Here is a 21,401-nt window from a genome sequence, read left to right as displayed (position 1 = left end):
GTGTGGTCTTTAAAAAAAAGAGAGAAAGCAATTTTGTGTACTTGTTGATGTGCTTATGATATAGGGATGAGAGAGGATTTTCTTAAATATGTGAACCCATCCCAGAAATGTCTCCCAAAATTGAAGTGTCACACTGGTTTTTCAGTGAAGTACAGAACTCAGGATGATAAACTGAAAGTTCTTATGTGGCAGAAGCAATACAGGAGAGAAGCAATCGAAACAGAAAGTTGGAAAGTGAATATCCCTTATTTATTTATTATTTATTTGAAGTAAAACAGATTTTATTTGAAGGTTCTCTTAAATTTTATTTTATTTTGCTTTTTGGGTCACACACACAGTGATACTCAGGGGTTACTCCTGACTCTGCACTCAGGAATCACTCCTGTCTCTCCAGCAAGATAATTATTTTAATCATATGGGATGCTAGGGACTGAACCTGGGCTGGCTGCATTCAAGGCAAATGCCTTCCCCACTGGGTTACCACTCCAGACCCTATTTGGAGGTTTTTGAAGGGGAAGGAGGGAGATAAAGTGAGTGAGAGTAAAGCAGTTGAGAGAGAACCCAGGCTTCTCTAAGGGTGGAGAGAGCCCCACCCCCCACACCCCAGCATTAGATAGGAATACACATCTCAAGAAGGAAGATGCAGGTGACACATACGCTCAGACACCACATGTGCTTGGTGTGAGCATCACAGGATGTGACCAAAACCCTAAATATATGTGTGTGTGTGTTAACATAAAATAAGAACAGGAACTGCATTACTCATTGAATACCTATTATCTCATCAAGTTCTCACTAGACATGTTGACATGATATAGTACTTACTGTATATGCCAGAAACTATTCTAAATACCTTGTGAAAATGAACTCACATAATTCTCACTACAGCATAATGAAAGACAATATTATGACCATGTCCAATTTACAAATGACAACACCAAGACAAAGAGTGGTTAAGTCAAGTCTCGAAGCCACAGAGCAAAAGGCACATGTAGAGAGCTGGTTCAGTCTTTGCTCTTAAAGTGGCCCCTGTTACTTCCCTCATTAGGGATGTGAAAATGAAGAATCTGTAAATTATTAAGAGTCTCTTGTAAATGGGAATGCAAAAATCACCCCAATTTGGATAAAAATGCTTTTCTTTCCCTCAGCTGCAGTTTATGCCTGACATATGGTATCAGTCTTCTGGCTGTCCTCACCAGGGCCCCTTGGAGGGGAGCGGGTTGAGCTTTCCTCCCCACCCTGACTAGGGCTCCGGCAGCCGAAGACCTCCAGACCCACCCACCACAATGCTGAGACCACTCTCTGCACACATGAAGGTACCAGCAGAGGAACAAAGGCAAGCGGGTCCCGGAGCTGAGATCTCCAAGCCTACTCGGATCGGGGCTGAACATCCTCCACCCAAATCCTCCAAATTCCAGTAGGTGGGGGTCACACCCACCAACTGGCCCCCTGGCGCCGTGTAATCCCATCAACGGACAAGACTCAGAGACTATAAAACCCAGCTCCTGGAACCACACGGCCACATTTGCGACCGTGCAACATCTTATTATGACATCTTATTATCTCATTCCGACTTCGGACAAACTGGCAGGCTACCGAATGTAACCTGCCCACATGGCAGAGTCTGGCAAACTCCCCGTGGCGTACCCAATATGCCAAATACCAGTAATAATAATGGGTCTCATTCTCCTAAAGAGCCTTAATATAGCACTTTCTTAAAAATCTCAGGTCTAGGATGAAGGAGACGTTACTGGGGCCTGCTCGAGGCAATCGACGAATATGGTATCATCAGAGTCAGAGTCACTTAGATCCTACAAGAAGTACAGCGCTAGTCGCCTGTGATGCAGTCAACGAGAAGAAGGGCAGAGACACACTAGTCAAAGCCGACTGTGAGCCAATAAGCAAATTTACGGCGAACGTCTGAATGCCCCTTGCCCTCCCTGTACGTCGGAACAAGAAGAAAAGCCCCTGGGAACAGTCCTGAGTGCCCCTGGCCCTCCTGCACATTTTCCCCTTGCACCTACCTTGCTAGGGAACTGCTGTATGACCTGGGGATTGTAGCTGGTGTCTGGTGGCTTCTTCTGCAGAGACACCACCACAAATAGCTCAAACAGTTGTTGCTCCTGTAACTCAATGAGGTCCCGCTCTAAGGTCTGGTAGTGAGGGTTCCTCTTGGAAGGCTGCTGCAGCTGTGCCAAGCGCTTATGGCGATCTGTAAGAATGTCAAACACCGCATTTTGTCGTTACTGCAATTTATAGGTATTCATATCTACAGATATATTTTATAACATAATAATTTTGTTGTTTTATGCTTATGGTGATTCTATACCAGAGTTGTAGGGTTCTGCCATGACCTCAAGGTCACTATCTCGCACTTCCACCAGCACCTGAGATCAGATTCCCCAGGGTGCTTGCCTTGCACACAGCCGACCTAGTTTTGATCCCTGGCATCCCGTATGGTCCCCTGAGCACCACCAGGAGGAGTTCCCAAATGCATTGTCAGGTGTGCCCCCCCCCCAAAAAAAAAACCTGATACTGTGGGTAAGAATATTAACACTAAAAAAAAATACATCTAGGAGTTGTCCTTTAGAATTATCTACTACAGGGGCCAGAGCGATAGCACAGCGGGTAGGGCGTTTGCCTTGCACTCAGCCGACCCGGGTTCGATCCCTGGTATCCCATATGGTCCCCCAAGCACTGCCAGGAGTAATTCCTGAATGCAATGCCAGACTAACCCCTGAGCATTGCTGGGTGTGACCCAAAAAGCAAAAAAAAAAAAAAAAAAAAAAAACCAACAACAACAACAAAAAAGAATTATCTACTACATTTACTGCTCTAGCCAAGTTTTACTTTTACGTAAGAGCTTACTTAAAGTCAAAAGAAGTTTGGTCCCGATCCTTCGGGTATCAGCAGTGCATGAGTCATCTAAACATCCAGGTTGAAACTGGCGTCGATCAAAGTTTCACCTTCGGTTAGGTCCCAAAACCAAGATCTGAAGCAGCTCAACCCGGTGGAGGGAGCACCTGACTAATAATCATAAGACTGGAGCGTCTCATTTGGGAGTGCTCTGTATACAGCTTTAATAATTTAAATTTCCAGCATTTTCCATGTTTCACTATGTCAGTCGGACAGGAACGAATTAATTTGTTCTGGAAATTTATCAGATGAAGGTGTGGTGGTGCTCAGGGTGAGTCCTGGCTCTGCACTCAGGGGTCCCTCCTGGAGGGGCTTGAGGGCTCACTCAGGATGCCGGGGATGGAACCTGTGTTGGCCACAAGTAAGATAAATGCCCTTCATGCTAGACTATCTCTCTGGAACCCCTTCTCTATTTTGGGGGGATGGGGAAGGAGTCACACCTACCTGTGCTCGGAGATCACTCCAGGAAGTGGTTGGGGGACCATATGCAATGCCAGAGTTGAACTAAGGTCAGCTGTATGCAAGGCAAATACCTTAACTCCTGTCCTATGTGTCTCTAAATTTTTTTGTTGTGTGTGGAGGTAACACCCGGTGATGCTCATGGGTTTCTCCTGACTCTGCACTCAGGATCACTCCTGGCGGTGCCTAAAGGACCATATAGGATGCCAGGGACCGACCCGGTTGGCCTTGTGCAAGGCAAACACCCTACCCGCTGTACTATCTCTCTGGCCCTCCAGTTGCTGTGTTCTATCCAAAGTAAACGACACAATGATTTAGAATATAAATGCTTATAAGAAACAGATAAATGTTTCCAGTCCAATGTTAAGAGCTCTCAAAATGAAATAATACAAACAAATGACTATGAGAAATAAGATGTTTAAAATTTAGTATTTGTCTCTGAGGATGATTCATGTGCTTTTTGGCTGCTGGGAAACTAGTGCACATATGTTTGAACTTGCAACTTTGCCACTCCCTTTCGAACATTGCATTTTAAGAGCGAGACTGGTTTGCCTGCTCTGTCACCAGAGATTTTTAAGGCTGTCAAACATTTGACAGTGTTTTGTTTAGTTTCTCAGATCTCAACAGGTTCTAATAATCAGCAACAAAATGAAACTTCACGAAGAGAGAAAAAAATGCTTAAAGCAAAAGGTGGGTGCTGCCCCACCTATCCCATAACACCTGAACGGGAGGAGCCACACTGACTCACTCACTCTTTGGCAGATACTCGGCATCACTTTCGTTCCCACTGGTTTCACCTGAAAAGAAAGAATGAGTTTTCATTTGTATTGTTCAGCCGTAGGAGGTCCAGAGGGTAAGAGCAATGATGCGACACTTCTGTGCGTGGGGGGTGCAGTGCAGCATGACTGGATGCTGAGTCTCAGGCACTCAGCTCACACCAAGTTCAAACGCAACAAAAGAGGAGACTTAACTATTGCATCCCCTTCCCAAGCTCTGTCTCCCTCAACTCCCCCTCTTGTCCCCGATTGTGGTAATTAAAAGTGGTGTGGATTTGGGTTTGTTTTGTTTTGGGTCCACATCTGGCTGTGCTTCGGGCTCCTGGCTCTCTGTTCAAGGATCATGCCTGGCAAGCTTGGGAAACCATGAGGTCCTGGAGGTCATGCCTGGGTCAGTCACATGCAAGGCAAGCGTCTTACCTGCCATACTATCACTCCAGCCCCAACACTGGTTTGTTTTGTTTTGTTTTTGTTAGAGCCCTTAGTTGGCTGTGCTCAGGGTTTACTCCTGGCTCCATGCTTCGGGATCAGAGATCACTGCTGCAGGCTTGGAAAATAATACAGGGTGCCAGGAATCGAACCTGGATCAGCTGTGTCTAAGGCAAGAGTCCTACCATCATTCTGCCCCAACAGTGGGTTTTTTTTTTCTTAAAGATGGGCCACGTCCAGTGGTGCTAAGGGGAAGGAAGATCAGGGTCTGTTCCCAGAACTACTCTGGCCACCATAATGTGGGGGGGCCACTGGGGCAGACACACAGTGTGGGCGGCCAAACTCTGCTAGGCCTATGCCTATCTTCCCAGCCCTGGAGTCAGCTCAGACTGGGGTTTTTCTGTGTTATTTTTGTTTTGGGGCCACATCTGGCAATGTTGAGGGGTTTCTCCTGGCTCTGCACTTAGGAATCATTCCTGGCAAGCTTGGAGGACCATACGGAATGCCAGGGACCAAGACCAGATCAGCTGCATGCAAGACAAAAGCCCTGTACCACCATCTCTCTGGCCCCAAATTGTAGCACGGTAGCACTGTTGTCCCGTGGATCATCGATTTGCTTGAGTGGGCACCAGTAACATCTCCATTGTGAGACTTGTTCTTACTGTTTTTGTCATACCGAATATGCCACAGGGAGCTTGCCAGGCTCTGCTGTGCGGGTGGGATACTCTTGGTAGTTTGCCGGGCTCTCCGAGAGGGACAAAGGAATCAAACCCAGGTTGGCTGTGTGCAAGGCAAACGCCCAACCCACTGTGCTATCCCTCAAACTAAAGCACCAAGATTTGCAGCTTCATGATATATTACAAATTAATTTTAATATATATTACAAACACCCTACCTGCGGTACTATCTCTCTGGCCCCTCAGACTTGTTTTTAAAAATTTACTTCTGAAGATAGAGATTGTATCAACAATCTTCTCAGACCACAATGCGCTGAAATTAGAAGTAAATCACACACAAAAACAGAAAACTAAATCAAACATCTGGAAATTAAACAGTGCGCTATTAAACAACGAATGGCTTAGAAAGGAAATCAAAGAGGAAATCAAAAAATTCCTAGAAACGAATGAAAATGAAGACACGAGTTACCAAAACTTATGGGACACAGCAAAAGCTGTCTTAAGAGGAAAGTTTATAGCTCTACAAGCATTCCTCAGAAAGGAAGAGCGAGCCCACATAAATAAACTAACCTCACAGCTTAAGAGCTTGGAGAAGGACCAACAAAAGGAGCACAACCCAAACAGGAGGAAGGAAATAATAAAACTCAGAGCAGAGATTAACGAGATGGAAACCCAAAAAACAATCCGAAAGATCAATGAAACCAAAAGCTGGTTCTTCGAGAAAATTAACAAGATCGATAAGCCTCTAGCAAAACTCACAAAGAAGGGGAGAGAGAAAACCCTAATAAACTGAATCAGAAATGAAAAGGGGGTCATCACAACAGAAACTACAGAAATTCAAAGGATCCTCAGGGAGTACTTTGAGAAGCTTTACACCACGGAACATCAAAACCTCGAGGAAATGGACAAATTCCTAGACTCCTACAGACTCCCAAGGCTGAACCCAGAAGACCTGGAATACCTGAACAGACCTATCACCACCAAGGAAATTGAAATGGTAATAAAAAGTCTCCCCAGGCACAAAATCCCTGGCCCAGATGGATTCACTAGTGAATTCTTCCAAATCTTTAAAGAAGACTTACTCCCAATCCTCTTTAAGCTTTTCCACGAAATTGAAATATCAAAAACACTTTCAAAGAGTTTCTACGAAGCGAATATCACACTGATACCAAAAGCAGACAGAGATACCACAAAGAAAGAGAATTACAGGCCGATCGATATCCCTGATGAACACAGATGCAAAGATCCTCAACAAACTACTAGCAAATAGAATCCAACTACTCATCAAAAAGATCATACACCATGACCAAGTAGGATTCATCCCAGGGATGCAAGGATGGTTCAACATTCGGAAATCAATCAACATAATCCATCATATCAACAAAAGAAAAGATAAAAAGTATATTATCATATCAATAGATGCAAAGAAAGCATTTGACAAGATCCAGCACCCCTTTATGATGAAAACCCTAGCCAAAATGGGTATAGAGGGGACTTTCCTCAACATAGTTAAAGCCATCTACCACAAGCCTACAGCAAGCATCATCCTCAAAGGGGAAAAACTAAGAGCCTTCCCTCTAAGATCAGGGACAAGACAAGGATGCCCACTCTCTCCACTGCTGTTCAATATAGTACTGGAAGTACTTGCAATAGCGATTAGGCAAGAAAAATATATTACGGGCATTCAGGTAGGAAAGGAAGAAATCAAGCTCTCACTATTCGCAGAAGATATGATACTATACTTAGAGAACCCAACAACCTCCAGCAAAAAACTCTTAGAAACAATAGACTTGTATAGTAAAGTTGCAGGCTATAAAATCAATACCCAAAAGTCCATGGCTTTCCTATACGCAAACAGTGAGAGAGAGGAAAGCTACATGAAAAAAACAATCCCGTTGACAATTGTGCCCCAGAAAATCAAGTACCTAGGAATCAGCTTAACTAAGGAAGTAAAGGACCTGTACAAAGAAAACTACAAAACAGTACTTCAGGAAATAAAAGAGGACATGAGGAAATGGAAAGATATCCCCTGCTCATGGGTCGGGAGACTTAACATTGTCAAAATGGCAATACTACCGAAAGCATTGTATAAATTCAATGCAATTCCTATAAAGATACCCATGACATTCTTCAAAGAAATGGAGCAAACACTCCTGAAATTTATATGGAACAATAAGACCCCGTGAATAGCTAAAGCAATTCTTGGGAAAAAGAAAATGGGACGAATCAACCTCCCTAACTTCAAACTCTACTACAAAGCAGTAATAATTAAAACAGCATGGTACTGGAACAAAGGCAGAACTGCAGACCAATGGAACAGGGTTGAATACACTGACATCTCCCCTCAATCATATGATCATCTAATCGTTGATAAAGGTGCAAGAAATGTGAAGTGGAGTAAGGAAAGCCTCTTTAACAAATTGTGCTGGCATCACTGGATGGCTACATGCAAAAAAATGGGCTCAGAACTCTGCCTAACACCATGTACAAAAGTAAGATCAAAATGGATTAAAGACCTCAACATCAGACCAGACACCATAAGGTACACTGAAGCCAAAGTTGGCAAAACCCTTCATGACATTGAGGCTAATGGTATTTTCTTTTCTTTTTTTTTTTATTTATTTTTTATTAGTGAAACACCATGAGGTACAGTTGTAGATTTACAAATTTTTGTGCTTGGATTTCGGTCATACCATGATTAAATACCCATCCCTCCACCAGTGCCCATTTTCCACCACCAAGGATAATATCCCTCCCCCCCATCACCCCCATCCCCCCCTGCCACTGTGGCAGGGCATTCCCTTTTGTTTTCTCTCTCCTTTTGGGTGTTGTGATCAGCAAAAGAGGCATTGAGTGGCAAACATGTTCAGTCCAGTCTACTTTCAACCTCCATCTCCCCTCCTGGGAGGATCCTCCAAACACCCTCCATTTGGTGCTCCCTTCTCTATCTGAACTGTCCTTTCCCCTAGAATACCCGGCTGGCCTCTAAGCTATGGAGTAATCCTCCTGGTGTTGATCTCAGCTATTCTTGGGTATTAATCTCATATTTTGTTACTTTATATTCCCCAGATGAATGCAATCTTTCTATGTCTATCCCTCTCTTTCTGACTCATTTCGCTTAGCATGATACTTTCCATATTGTACCACTTGTATGTAAATTTCATGACTTCATCTTTTCTAAGAGCTACATAGTACTCCATTGTGTAGATGTACCAATGTTTCTTTAACCAGTCATCTGTTCTTGGGCACTCAGGTTTCTTCCAGTTTCTGGCTACTGTAAAGAGTGCTGCAATGAACAAACAAGTGCAGATGTCACTTCGACTACATATTTTTGCCTCTTTGGGATATATTCCCAGGAGTGGTATCGCTGTGTCAAATGGGAGCTCAATTTCTAATTTTTTGAGGAACGTCCATACTGTTTTCCAAAAGGGCTGAACCAGTTGGCATTCCCACCAACAGTGAAGGAGTGTCCCTTTCTCGCCACATCCGCGCCAGCATTGGTTGCTTTTGTTCTTTTGAATGTGGGCCAGTCTCTGAGGTGTGAGATGGTATCTCATTGTGGTTTTGATCTGCATCTCCCTGATGATTAATGATGTAGAGCATTTTCTCATGTGCTTTTTTGCCATTCGGATTTCCTCTTTGTGAAAGTTTCTGTTCATTTCCTTGCCCCATTTTTTGATGGGGTTGGATGTTTTCTTCTTGTGGAGTTCAATCAGTATTTTGTATATCCTTGATATCAACACCTTGTCAGATGTGTATTCGGCGAATATCCTTTCCCATTCTGCAGACTGTCTTTGTATTTTGGTCACTGTTTCTTTGGAGGTGCAGAAGCTTCTTAGTTTAAGATAGTCCCATTTATCTATCTCTGTTTTCACTTGCTCGGCCAGTGGCGTGGCATCTTTGAAAATACCAGAGGCTAAACTCTGAATTGAGGACAACAGGAAAATCAGAGGGGAGGAGAGATTACCAAGTAAGTCCATGAAGCAGCTTTCAGCTGAGGGACACGAAGCATCCTCCAGGGCCAAGGGACTTTCCTTTCCTCTGAAATCTTACAATTTTATGACTGCTTTGAACTGCCAATTTCCCCCATATTTGAAGTATATGGAAGGTAAGAGGAATGCATGAGGCCAGGTTCAATCTCAGTTACCACATGGAGCCTGTGCCCTGGAGCTACCACTGAGTAGTGCTGGGAGTGGCCCCAAACCAAAAGAGCAAACAAACACCCACTCTACCCCTAAAAAGCACAAACCACTTAGATGCTTAGATAAGAATATCTTAGTACATAAAATAATTATATGTGCATAAAATTTTCAGATAATAGGAGAAAATTTCAGAAACTTTGGCTTTTCACTTTTCATTTTATCTTAATCTATATTGTAACTTCTGTCTGTGCTCAATTTAACTTTATAAGACATAATAGATATTTCAACTGCAGGGGCTGGAGCGATAGCACAGCAGGTAAGGCGTTTGCCTTGCATGTGATCAACCCGGGTTCGATTCCCAGCATCCTATATGGTCCCCTAAGCACCTCAAGGTGTAATTCCTGAGTGCATGAGCCCGGAGTAACCCCTGTGCAACGCAGGGTTTCACCCAAAAAGCAAAGAGAGAGAGAGAGAGAGAGAGAGAGAGAGAGAGAGAGAGAGAGAGAGAATATTAGAGCTGCAGAGATAGTGCATGTGGCAGACACCCAGGTTTAATCCTTGGTATCCCACATGGTCTCCTGAGCACCGTTGTGAATAATTTGAGTGCAAAGCCAGAAACATCTCCTGAGCATTGCCAGGTATACCCCCACCACCCCCAGTAGCCCCCTCCCCCCCAAAAAAGAGAAAATAAGAGAATAATTAAAAAGCCAAAGGGACAAAGCAATGAGACTGAAAGTAACTGCTGACAAAAGAAAAGAAGACTATGACATTATGTTCTGATTTAAATCTACATCTTTTTCCTTCATTAAATTCCAGTGAAATCCCAGTGCTGGCATACATTAAACATGAGAAAAAGTATGTGAAGATAATATAACTATATTCAACAGACGGTGACTATTATAATAACAATAAGCACAAGTATTTTGCAGAAGATTGTGACATGTTTTAGTAACTGCTTTAGAAAAATGAAAACTCACATAAGTAATCAACTGGGGGCTGAGGAGAAAGTGCAGCAGGTAAGTGCCTCACATGTGGCCCACCCAGGTTTGACCCCAACATCCCTGAGCCCACCAGGAGTGATTTCTGAGTGTGGAGTCAGAAGTAAGCCCTGAGCACTGCCAGGTGTGCCCCCCCCAAAAAAAACATAAGGTGACCAGTTATTTTTGGAGCACTTTTTAAAGAAAACCTATTGGTATATTAAAGTTTCTAATTTTTTTTAGGGTCCCCGTGAGGAAGGCTGGTGAGGGAACAGAGCCTCTTAGATGAGCTCTGCCACTTGAGCTCTCTTCCAGATGGTTTTGATTATCACAGAGTAAGATGAAAGAGTCCTTCAGCTTCAGTAAGAGAAATATATTTTATTTTCTTTTTTCTTTTTTGGCCACACACAGCTGTGCTCTGGGCTTGCTCCTGGCTCTGTGCTCAGGGATCACTCCTGGCCATGCTTGGGGAACCATATGGGGTACAAGGGATTGAACTTGGGTCAGTCATGTGCAAGGTAAACACCTTACCTTTTTTTTAAATTTATTTTTTTATTAAAAATTTTTTTAATAGTGAGACATCATGAGGTACAGTTGCAGACTTACACATTTTTATACTTGGGTTTCAATTATATAATGATCAAATACCCATCCCTCCACCAGTGCCCATCCTCCACCAGTGCCCATTTCCCACCACCACGGATCCCAGTATCCCTCCCACCTCCCATCCCCCCATTCCACCCCCCCATCCCACCCTGCCGCTGTGGCAGGGCATTCCCTTTTGTTCTCTCTCTCTAATTGGGTGTTGTGGTTTGCAAAAGAGGCAATGGGTGACAATCATGTTTAGTCTATAGTCTACTTTCCACATGTTTCTCCCATCCTGGGAGGATCCTCCCAACACCTTTATTTGGTGTTCCCTTCTCTAGCTGAGCTCCCTTTTCCCCTAGTATGTGTGGTTGGCCTCCAAGCCATGGAGTAAAATTCCTGGTACTAATCTCGGCCATTCTTGGGTGTTAGTCTCCTATTTTGTTACTTTATGTTCCCCAGATGCAATCTTTCTATGTCTATCCCTTTCTTTCTGACTCATTTCGCTTAACATGATACTTTCCATGTAGTACCATTTGTATGTAAATTTCATGACTTCGTCTTTTCTAACAGCTACATAGTACTCCATTGTGTAAATGTACCAATATTTCTTTAACCAGTCATCTGTTCTCGGGCACTCAGGTTTTTCCCAGATTCTGGCTATTGTCAAGAGTGCTGCAATGAACAAACAAGTGTAGATGTCACTTCAACTATACTTTTTTGCCTCTCTGGGATATATTCCCAGGAGTGGTATTGCTGGATCAAATGGGAGTTCAATTTCTAATTTTTTGAGAATCGTCCATACTATTTTCCAAAAGGGCTGAACCAGTCGGCATTCCCACCAACAGTGAAGGAGTGTCCCTTTCTCACGACATCTGCGCCAGCACCAGTTGCTTTTGTTCTTGTGGATATGGGCCAGTCTCTGTGGTGTGAAATGATATCTCATTGTGGTTTTGATCTGCATCTCCCTGATGATTAATGCAAACACCTTACCTTTATACTATCTCTCTGGCCCAGAGTTTCAAAGAGCAATTATTATAACATAAAATAGATTTTCCAGGGAAATTAAGAAATTTCTGTCTGTGGAAGTCTGCAAAATACAAAAGTCTTCTTGTGCATGACCCAACTTGGCTGCTGTTTCCAGCCTATGAAAACTGTTATATTCTGCATACTATGCCAAACAACAAAGTGTAAGATCTTGCATAATTTTTGAAGAAAATTCTGACAATTCCCTGTGGATGTTGAAAGTTTCTTAGTTTTAGAACTCTTGACACTATAAATTTTGTCTAGGCATCAGAAGTATCTATTGAACGTTTTACCTAAGCGCAGGGCTGAAGTGACAGAACAGTGGGTAGGTTGTTTGCCTTGCACATGGCTGACCCGGGTTCGATTCCTCCATCCCTCTCAGAGAGCCCGGCAAGCTACTGAGAGTATCCCGCCTGCACAGCAGAGCCTGGCAAGCTCCCCGTGGCGTATTCTATATGCCAAAAACAGTAACAACAAGTCTCACAATGGAGACGTTACTGGTGCCTGCTCGAGCAAATTGATGAACAACAGGAGGACAGTGCTATAGTGCTGCCTAAGTGCAAGTTGAGCATCGAATACCTTCAGTCTACATATATAATTGTATTTTCATTTCTTGGAATTGGGGATGTAGCTCAGTAGTAGAGCACTTGTCCTACATGTGTAAGGTTCTGGGTTCAATCCTCAGCACCACAAAGAAAATAATTTTTGAGAAGATTCTCCACTGAACTTATACTAATCACAAGAAATCAAAGTAGGACTATAAAATGGACACAAACTTCCTATCAAAATTAGCCTCAGGTGTTTATTATTTATAATTGATTTTTTCCATAGTTATTACTTGGCATGGTAGCAAAAGGTAAAGAATAAGGAATAGCCATGAGCCAGATAGTCCAGCAGAGAAGGCACTTGTCTTGCACACGACTGACCCAGGTTGGATTCCTGGCATCTCATATGGTCCCCTGAGCACTACCAGCAGTAAACCCTGAGCATCATGGTCATGACCTAAATCCCCACGCCCTCCCCCAAAAAGTAGTCATTATTCTAAAAGATTAGTTGCTGTTTAGGTGGAATGGTCAGAAAAGAAAATTTTAAATAAAAAGACATTACACACTGTTATACAGTGATTCTGCCCTCATACACTGATAGCCACAGATGAGCAGAACAACTCTTACCTTTTGAAGGTGGTACTTCTTTTCCATTGAAAGGTTGTAACTTTACCCTTTTCTTTCCTCTTTTAGACTCAAATATGTCTTCTATTTTCAATACAAACTGAAAAAAGACCAGAAAAACACAAACTGAAACTCCAGAATTTGAGATTGGAGCAACAGGACAGGGGACGAGAGGCTTGCACTGCACCCTGCTGACCCCCATTCGAATTCCAGCACCACATATGGCCCCCCGACCAGAGTTAGTCTGAGCACAGAGCCTGGGATAGGCCTAGAAGCACCTCCAGGTGTGATCCTACCCATGCAAAAAATTTTATGGGAGTCCACACCTGGGCATTCTCGGGGGATAACTAGTGGCTCTGTGCTCAAGGACCACTTGATGGTGCTCAGAGAACTATATGGGATAACAGGGATTGTACCCAGGGGGGCTGCATACATGATGGGCTCCCTCCCCACTGTACTATCTCTCCAGCCCCAAACAAAAAATTTTTTTGGTCGCAGCACACCCAGTGATGCTCAGGGCTTACTACTGGCTCTAAGCTCAGGGATCATGCCTGCAAACTTAAGGGACCATATATACTGCCACAGATTGAACCCAGGTCGAACGTGTGCAAGACAAATGTTCTACCAGCTGTACTATCACTCCAACCCCCCCCCAAAAATTAAAAGCACTCATATTTGCAGCTTCATGATAGATTACAGATTAATTTTAACATATGATTAATTTTATTAATTATTCATTTTAACATAAAGATTAATTATATTTAAAAGAAATATCACATTTTCCCATTTTAAATAGCACAGCGGTAGGGCGTTCGCCTTACAAGCGGCCAACATGGCCGACCCGAGTTCGATTCCTCCGCCCCTCTCGGAGAGCCCGGCAAGCTACCGAGAGTATTCGATATGCCAAACACAGTAACAACAAAGTCTCCAATGGAGACGTTACTGGGCCCGCTCGAGCAAATCGACCTTTTAAATCTAAAATGATCTTTAATTTGATGATATTCTGCTCTAATTCAAAGTCCAGGTAACACTGGTGAAAGGAGGAGGAAAGATCACCTCCTCTCCAAAATTGGTCAGCACAGGTTTTCTTAGAGACATTACTGTCTTTCTGTGGTACAGCATGTGGGAAATGTGGGTACAGTGCTCCAAAGCGTATCCATAGCCAAGTCTTTATAACTGACTCAAGTTTTTGCTTGCCCAGATCAGGAAGTGAAACACTCATTCATTAGGAAGGAGAATGAGGTCCAATTGTTACTGTTCCCAGGTTGGAAGGACATGGGGAAATCACTGTAGTTTGGATCACATATTTATATCAGGGTAATATTTACAGTCTACAGTTACACCCACCATCACCACCCAAGTGCCCACGAGCCTACACCAATGTCTCTATGTCACTTCCAGTCCACCTCTTGTTTGAGGGGGTGGGGGGCATCAGGGAGGTTGGGTCGATGCTAGCAGTGCTCAGGGCTAATTCCTGACTTTGTGCTCAGGGATCACTTCTGGCAGGGCACAGGGGACCATATATGGTGCTGGGGGTCAAACATGGGATGGGCATGTGTGAGGCAAGTGCCTGCCCCACTCTACTATCTCTCCAGCCCCTATTCTTAAGTTTTTTAATTAAGTAACATTGGTTTACAAGACAGTGTATGTTTTAGGGGTGAAACTTCGCAACTCTTTAAAATGTAGATGCCCTCTGGAATGATTGTAAGTGGGTAGGGTGTTTGCCTTGCATGTTGCAGTTTTAATCCCTGGCATCCTAATGGTCCCCTGAGCACTACCACCAGGAGTAATTCTTGACTGCAAAGCCAGGAATAACGCCTGAGCATTGCCTAGTCTGATCCAAAAAGCCAAAACTAAATAATTAAATAAAATGTAAGTGCCCTACCCAAATACCAGTATCTCTCCACCACAGTCAATAGACCCCACCATCTGTTAAAATATCTTCTCCCACCTCGTTTGCTAATCTCAGTTCTATAGTAAATTCCAGGGTTTGTTTTTGTTTGAACTACCATTTTTTCAAAGAGGTACTTGATTACTTTTCCATGCATATTTTCCTTTTTTATTTAAAGCCAACCTTTTAAATGATCCTTATTTAACAATTTTACTGTCCCCAGTTAAAACTGTTACGAACATTATATAAAATAATAATCAGAGCTGCTTGAGAAAAATGCTCTTGCTTTTCACTTTTGTCCTCATTTCTCTAGCAATCCTGGCAACACACAGGCATTGAATCAATCCAGTGTAGGAAAAACAACATGTGAGAAGTATGTGCTTTCAATATGTAGAATATTCATAGACTTTTGGTTCAATTTTTCCTTTCTGCATTTTAGTAGCTGACTTTGTATGAAAAATGATAACTATTCTGAAATACTCCATAATAATTAAACAAATGAGCTGGACCAGGGATTTGCTCTAAGGGCTAGTTCATAGGCTCTGCATGAGGGAAGTCCAGGTTCAATCCCTGATGCCATATTGTCCCCCAGGAGTGAATCAGGAGTGAACCCTGAGCATGGAGTCCGGAGGAAACCTCAAGTATGGTCCCAAACCCCTACCTTCTCAAATAAATTAAAGAGAAATAAATAGGAGAACCCAGCATAGAAAGCTCTTGCTAGGGGCTCGAGTGAAGATATATGAGTAAACATATATTTTGGCTAGGTAATGACCAAAAATATCAACATTAACTTCATTTGAAAAATATACGCTAAAGTACAGTCAAGTATTCTAAGAAAAGGGAAAGTATCCATTCTAGAAAAATGGACTAAAGTAACAATATAGAAATTTTGGGTATCAGTCAGAAGAAGACTATCTGAAAGTACTAGGTAACTTTCAGGAAACACTAGAGAATATTTTTCCTAAAAAATGATGAAAACCATATTGCTGTGGTTGGCACAAATAATAGAAAACACTGGGATAGCCAGGTTCACAGAAAATCCCACACAGGTTTCCGAGGCAGGGAAGGAAGGGAAGGGCGGGGAAAGGCATATGGACTAGATCAGTGACTTTCAAAGCATGAAAGCAGCTTCCCTTCCAGGGATAGTAACAGTCATTAGAGGGGAAATAAGTGAAGCCTCTCTCCTCGTGGAATGTTGTTTTTGAAGATACTCCAAAGCCAAAATTTATATTAAAAATGGAATATCCCTTAATAGGATTGAATCCAAGGAGGGTCACGGCGGGGGGCGGGGGGAAGGGGGGAGGTGGGGGTAGAAACACTAAAAGCTGTTTCTACAGACCTGGCTGGCATTCAGAAAGCCCAGCCCAGCTCTTTCAGCCTCACTTCCCCAGAAACCCTGAGGGAGCGATCAGAAATGGAATAGTGGGGTCATGGCACATTATAATCACAGAAGGAACAAGTTTCAAATACCCAGGGAATCTGTAGTACCTAGAATACTGAGACACTAAGTCAAAAGCCCTGTGAATCAATGTGAGCCTTTACGAGCTCCACTGCTCAGTATGTGTGAATGCGTCCCCCACCCCCATCACCTCTCACCAGTCTTCTGGGTGTGGACTTCCCCCAGCAGACCCAGACCCTGCTGTTTCTGGGTACCTGGAGAACTGGTTTGTCATGCCACCAGCACAATTTTTCAGCATAGAGAGCTACCACACAATAAGGTAAAGGTAAAGGTAAAGGCCCTCCCGTTGATCGTTGATTTGCTCGAGCGGGCCCAGTAACGTCTCCATTGGAGACTTTGTTGTTACTGTGTCTGGCATATCGAATACTCTCGGTAGCTTGCCGGGCTCTCCGAGAGGGGCGGAGGAATCGAACTCGGGTCGGCCATGTTGGCCGCTTGTAAGGCGAACGCCTTACCCGCTGTGCTATCACTCACCACACAATGCCGAGCAATATTCTGATCTCTGATTTTTATTACTTAAAAACAAAAACAAATTACAGACTTAATTTATTTGAAATTCCTGCTTTAAATGGGTAAATTAGATGGCATGTGAATTAAGGTAAGGTAAGGTAAAGGCCCTCCCGTTGTTCATCGATTTGCTCGAGCAGGCCCAGTAACGTCTCCATTGGAGACTTTGTTGTTACTGTGTTTGGCATATCGGATACGTCACGGGGAGCTTGCCAGGCTTAAAAAATAGAGGCCATCTGGTGACCAAGAGCTTCCACAAGCAAGGTGGAATGTGGGTTCCAGGACTGAATCTCCAGCCCGCACAATGGCAGAGGACCTGGGCTCTCCTTCCCCAGATCCCCTCCCACCCAGCAGACTGACTGTCATGCCCATAATTTGCCTCTGGGCTCCATCTTAGCGCACTAACAGCCCTGGTCCAGAGACTCCCAATTGAATCCCCAAATGGATTAGTGCCATACAGAGATGTCTCTGGACCCCAACCATTTACAATCTAGAAATATACATTTACAATTGCGGCTGTGTAAGTTCTCATGATACTCAAAATGAGCACTGTCACTGTCACTGTCCTCCCGTTGTTCATTGATTTTCTCAAGCAGGCCCAGTAACGTCTCCATTGGAGACTTTTTTGTTACTGTGTTTGGCATATCGAATACATCATGGGTAACTTGCCAGGCTCTGCCGTGCGGGCAAGATACTCTCGGTAGCTTGCTGGGCTCTCCGAGAGGGGCGGAGGAATCGAACTCGGGTCGGCCATGTTGGAAGGCAAATGCCCTACCGCTGTGCTATCGCTCCAGCCCTCAAAATGAGAATGGAAAATAAATTATCTAGCGTCTGCCCCTGGCAGGTAGGCTTGAATTGTGGTAGGACATTTTGACCATAATGCTCGAAACATAATGCCCAAAATTAGAGAGAGAGAGTATTGGGGAAATTGTCTGCCATAGAGGCAGGACGAGGAGTGGGATGTGGGTGGTGGAAAGTGTGCACTGGTGGAGGGATGGGTATTCCATCATTGTATGGCTGAATCTCAAACATGAAAGCTTTGAGCGATAGCACAGCGGTAGGGTGTTCGCCTTACAAGCGGCCAACATGGCCGACCCGAGTTCGATTCCTCCGCCCCTCTCGGAGAGCCCGGCAAGCTACCGAGAGTATCTCGCCCCCACGGCAGAGCCTGGCAAGCTCCCCGTGACGTATTCGATATGTCAGACACAGTAACAACATGATGATACAATTTAAAAAAAAGTAATATGGAGTTCATGCCCAATTCAATCAGCTTAATCAACGGCTGAACAAATAGCAGTACTCCTACATTATTAAAAAAATAAAATTTGAGGCCACATCCAGCAATGTTCAATGGCCACCAGGGTCATACCTAGCTGTGCCGGGGATCAAACTCAGGACTTCACACTCACTAGACATGTGCTCTAAGAACTTCAGTTGTTTCCCCAGCCCCAGACCCTGATTTATATATATTCCCCACCACACACAGGGGAATAAACGGGTAAAGATTTTTTCCACTGAAGATGAGCTTAGTGCTTTTAATTTTTATTATTTATAATATTATGAATTAATACATTTAATTATTTAAATAATCCATTACTTATTTGGTTTTGGGGCCACACCCATCAATACACAGGGGGTTACTCCTGGCTCTGTACTCAGCAATTATTCCTGGCAGGGCTCAGGCGACCATATGAGATGCTGGGGAATTGAACCCATGTCAGTCATGTGCAAGGCAAGAGCTCTACCCAGCCGTACTATCTCTCTGGCCCCCTCAAAAAAACCAACCATAAAACCCCTCCAAAACTGTGTGTCCCTACCTCCACATATTAGAGAGGGGCAGAGGCAGGAACTAGAAGAACTGAAACAATTTGGAACAGTATGTCCTAAGAAAACAATCAGCAGCTATTAAACTAAGAAATAACTGTGGGCCAGAGAAATAATACAGGGTTAAAGTGCTTGCCTTACATGTGGCCCACTCTGGTATGATCCCTAGTTCTGATTATGGTCCCCTGAGAACTACTAGAATCACTCCTGAGCACATAGCCAGGAATAGCTCCAGACAAATGTGGCCCAATCCTTTTGCTCCACCTCTATAATTTAACAAGAAATACTAGTGACTTATGCTTACCGCTAAAATCAGGTACAAACATATGTATTAAGAGAACACCTGTAGTTAATTCTGATAGCATCAAGGGAAGATTTGTTGTTTAAATGATTTTTTCACTCTTCCCTATTAATTCTGAAAACATTTTGAATTACAAAGCTATACAAATTTAAGAACCTTTTCATGTAATTTCCTAAGTGTCTTTCCTAAAAGGAAATGTATCTGTCTACAATCCCAACTCCTTCATGTTTGTTCCAATGGGTATAGTACAGATCAGATATAGGCTTACTGATTTTTCTCCCTCAAAAGAAGTCATATATTTAGCTAATTGCTGATACTTTCAATTTCAAATAGCCAAATTTTTTTTCTTCCCCTCACTCACCCCCACGATAGAAATTTCTCCCTCAGGAACCAGAGCAAGAGTACTACAGGTGTGCTTGCCTTGCATGCAGCCAACCTGGGTTGACCCCCTGCATCCCATATGGTCCCCTGAGCCCTGCCAGGAGCAATTTCTGAGAACAGAGCCAGGAGTAAGTCCTGAGCACCACCAAGTGTGGCCCAAAAACAAAACAAAACAAAAAAAAAAAAAAGAAAATTTTGCCTCAGTTAAATTTTGCCTTATTGAAAATAAACTCAGGCATAAATTTTAATGAATTCACTCAATAGTTATATACAGACTTCCCTGTTATCCGAAAGTGGAATGTCCTTATCCTCTATTATTTGGTATGGTATTAGAACAATATTTCTTGATCCTATTCCCACCGTGGCCCCCTTCTGAGATTGTTTTCTTCTGTGTTCCCCTCTCCTCCTAGTTGGCTCCCAAATTTCATGGTGTGTCACCTCCCAGCCACTCCCCAATTTACATTCTTCTCACCTGTGGGCTCTTTGGAAGAACCTGGGCGGGGGGGGGCACAGGTTGCCGTATGGTTCTGGGTGAGAAATACTGATCGGGAGGATCTGGAGATACTAAACTTTTCCTGTATGAACGAACAGTAAAATATTCCAAGACTCAAAAAATAACCCACCAAATCCTACCAAATAGGGATGCTCTATTTTCAAAGAATAAAGGAAGCCTATAGATGACAGTCAACAGAATGTCCCTGAGACCCTAGGGCTGCTCTGAAATGGGACGCTGACTCTATTTATTTTGTGGGGGCACACCTGGTGGTGTGGGGGCTTGCTCCTGGAGCTGCTCGGGGAACTGTGTGCTGTGAGGTACCTCCTGCATGCAACACCTGCACTTAGTCCTCTGAGCTTTTAACTCCAGACAGATCCCTCAGATGAGAACTGAGGGAACTGACTTGAAGCCCTTTACTTAAAATTAATATTCCAAATCCATAATGAAGTCTTGGAAAAGCCACTCAAATTTTTCTTGCAGAAGGAGTTTAAAAGTTAAGGCTACTTTCTGAATCTTCTCATTTAGTGGGTCAGTTATAACCTACGTTAATTTCAGTCTTGTTCGTTTCTCTCTTATGAAAATGCCAAAATGAATATGGAGTCAGACTCTAAGTGTTATGGGAATACTGATTAAGGGTCTTGGGGATTTTGGTGAGGAGGTATCACTGTGTACATTAGTCATGAACATCAACACTGCTGTAAACGTGCTGATGAAGCTGCAACAATAATAAGCTACACTTCCTAATTTCTTTCTACTAATCATAAAACATCATTGTGTCCTACAAAATATTTTGTATATTTTAAAATTGATCATTGATCTATTGCAAAACTATTGGTAAACCTCCATGGATTTGAATATATAACCTGCAAAAAAAAAAAAGAAATAAAGAAAGAAAGAAAGAAAATGCCAAAATGAGAGTCAAAAAACAAAGGTAGAGTCTTTACCCTTGGGAGATTTTTCCTTTTCCTATTTGTAACTTCTCCAGCGCGGAAATGCTTCCATTCAGTCAAAGTGACAGGCAAAGTGGCATCCTTCGTGAACTTGGACCGCAAATAGGCCTGTGTGTTCTTCAGTTCCATAGTCTTCCGGTAAAGAAATTGAGGTCTGGGAGGAAGCTTCCCAAAACAAGAGAAGATGCACTGGGTTAGGGTAAAATCATCTAGTAAATACTCACGTTTTCAAAGTCAAAGCTATTCCAGAAAAATCTTTATCTTTCCTTTAGAATCATCTCAAATGAGGATATTGCAATTAGTTTTTTCACCATATGTAAAGAAGTTTCTTCTTTTTCAAATTTCAATTTTCACTATACTGAAGTTTAAGTTCTAGGAAACTAAGGTTCATGTCTTCACTGACTCACATCAAACCTTTGCTTCCATGGGCTATAAA

The 21,401-nt window shown here is 43.1% G+C and overlaps 1 protein-coding gene across 2 annotated transcripts in view; it reads right to left on the bottom strand.

The window, feature by feature from the left end:
- Window positions 1–21,401, bottom strand: part of DENND2C (DENN domain containing 2C) — a 97,063-nt gene that overhangs the window by 25,143 nt on the left and 50,519 nt on the right. For both annotated transcript variants that reach the window (XM_056139166.1, XM_056139167.1), the window contains exons 5-8: window positions 20,960–21,130; window positions 13,160–13,256; window positions 4,128–4,172; window positions 2,025–2,212 (exon numbers count right to left, since the gene is read on the bottom strand). In XM_056139166.1, coding sequence (XP_055995141.1) covers window positions 2,025–2,212; window positions 4,128–4,172; window positions 13,160–13,256; window positions 20,960–21,130 — 501 coding nt within the window. The remainder of the gene's footprint in view (window positions 1–2,024; window positions 2,213–4,127; window positions 4,173–13,159; window positions 13,257–20,959; window positions 21,131–21,401) is intronic.

This window comes from Sorex fumeus, unplaced genomic scaffold (assembly GCF_029834395.1).
Source record: "Sorex fumeus unplaced genomic scaffold, SorFum_2.1 ptg000131l, whole genome shotgun sequence".
Lineage (NCBI taxonomy): Eukaryota > Metazoa > Chordata > Mammalia > Eulipotyphla > Soricidae > Sorex > Sorex fumeus.
The sequence above is the reverse complement of the archived record's forward strand: the minus strand, read 5'-3'. Positions and strand labels throughout refer to the sequence as shown.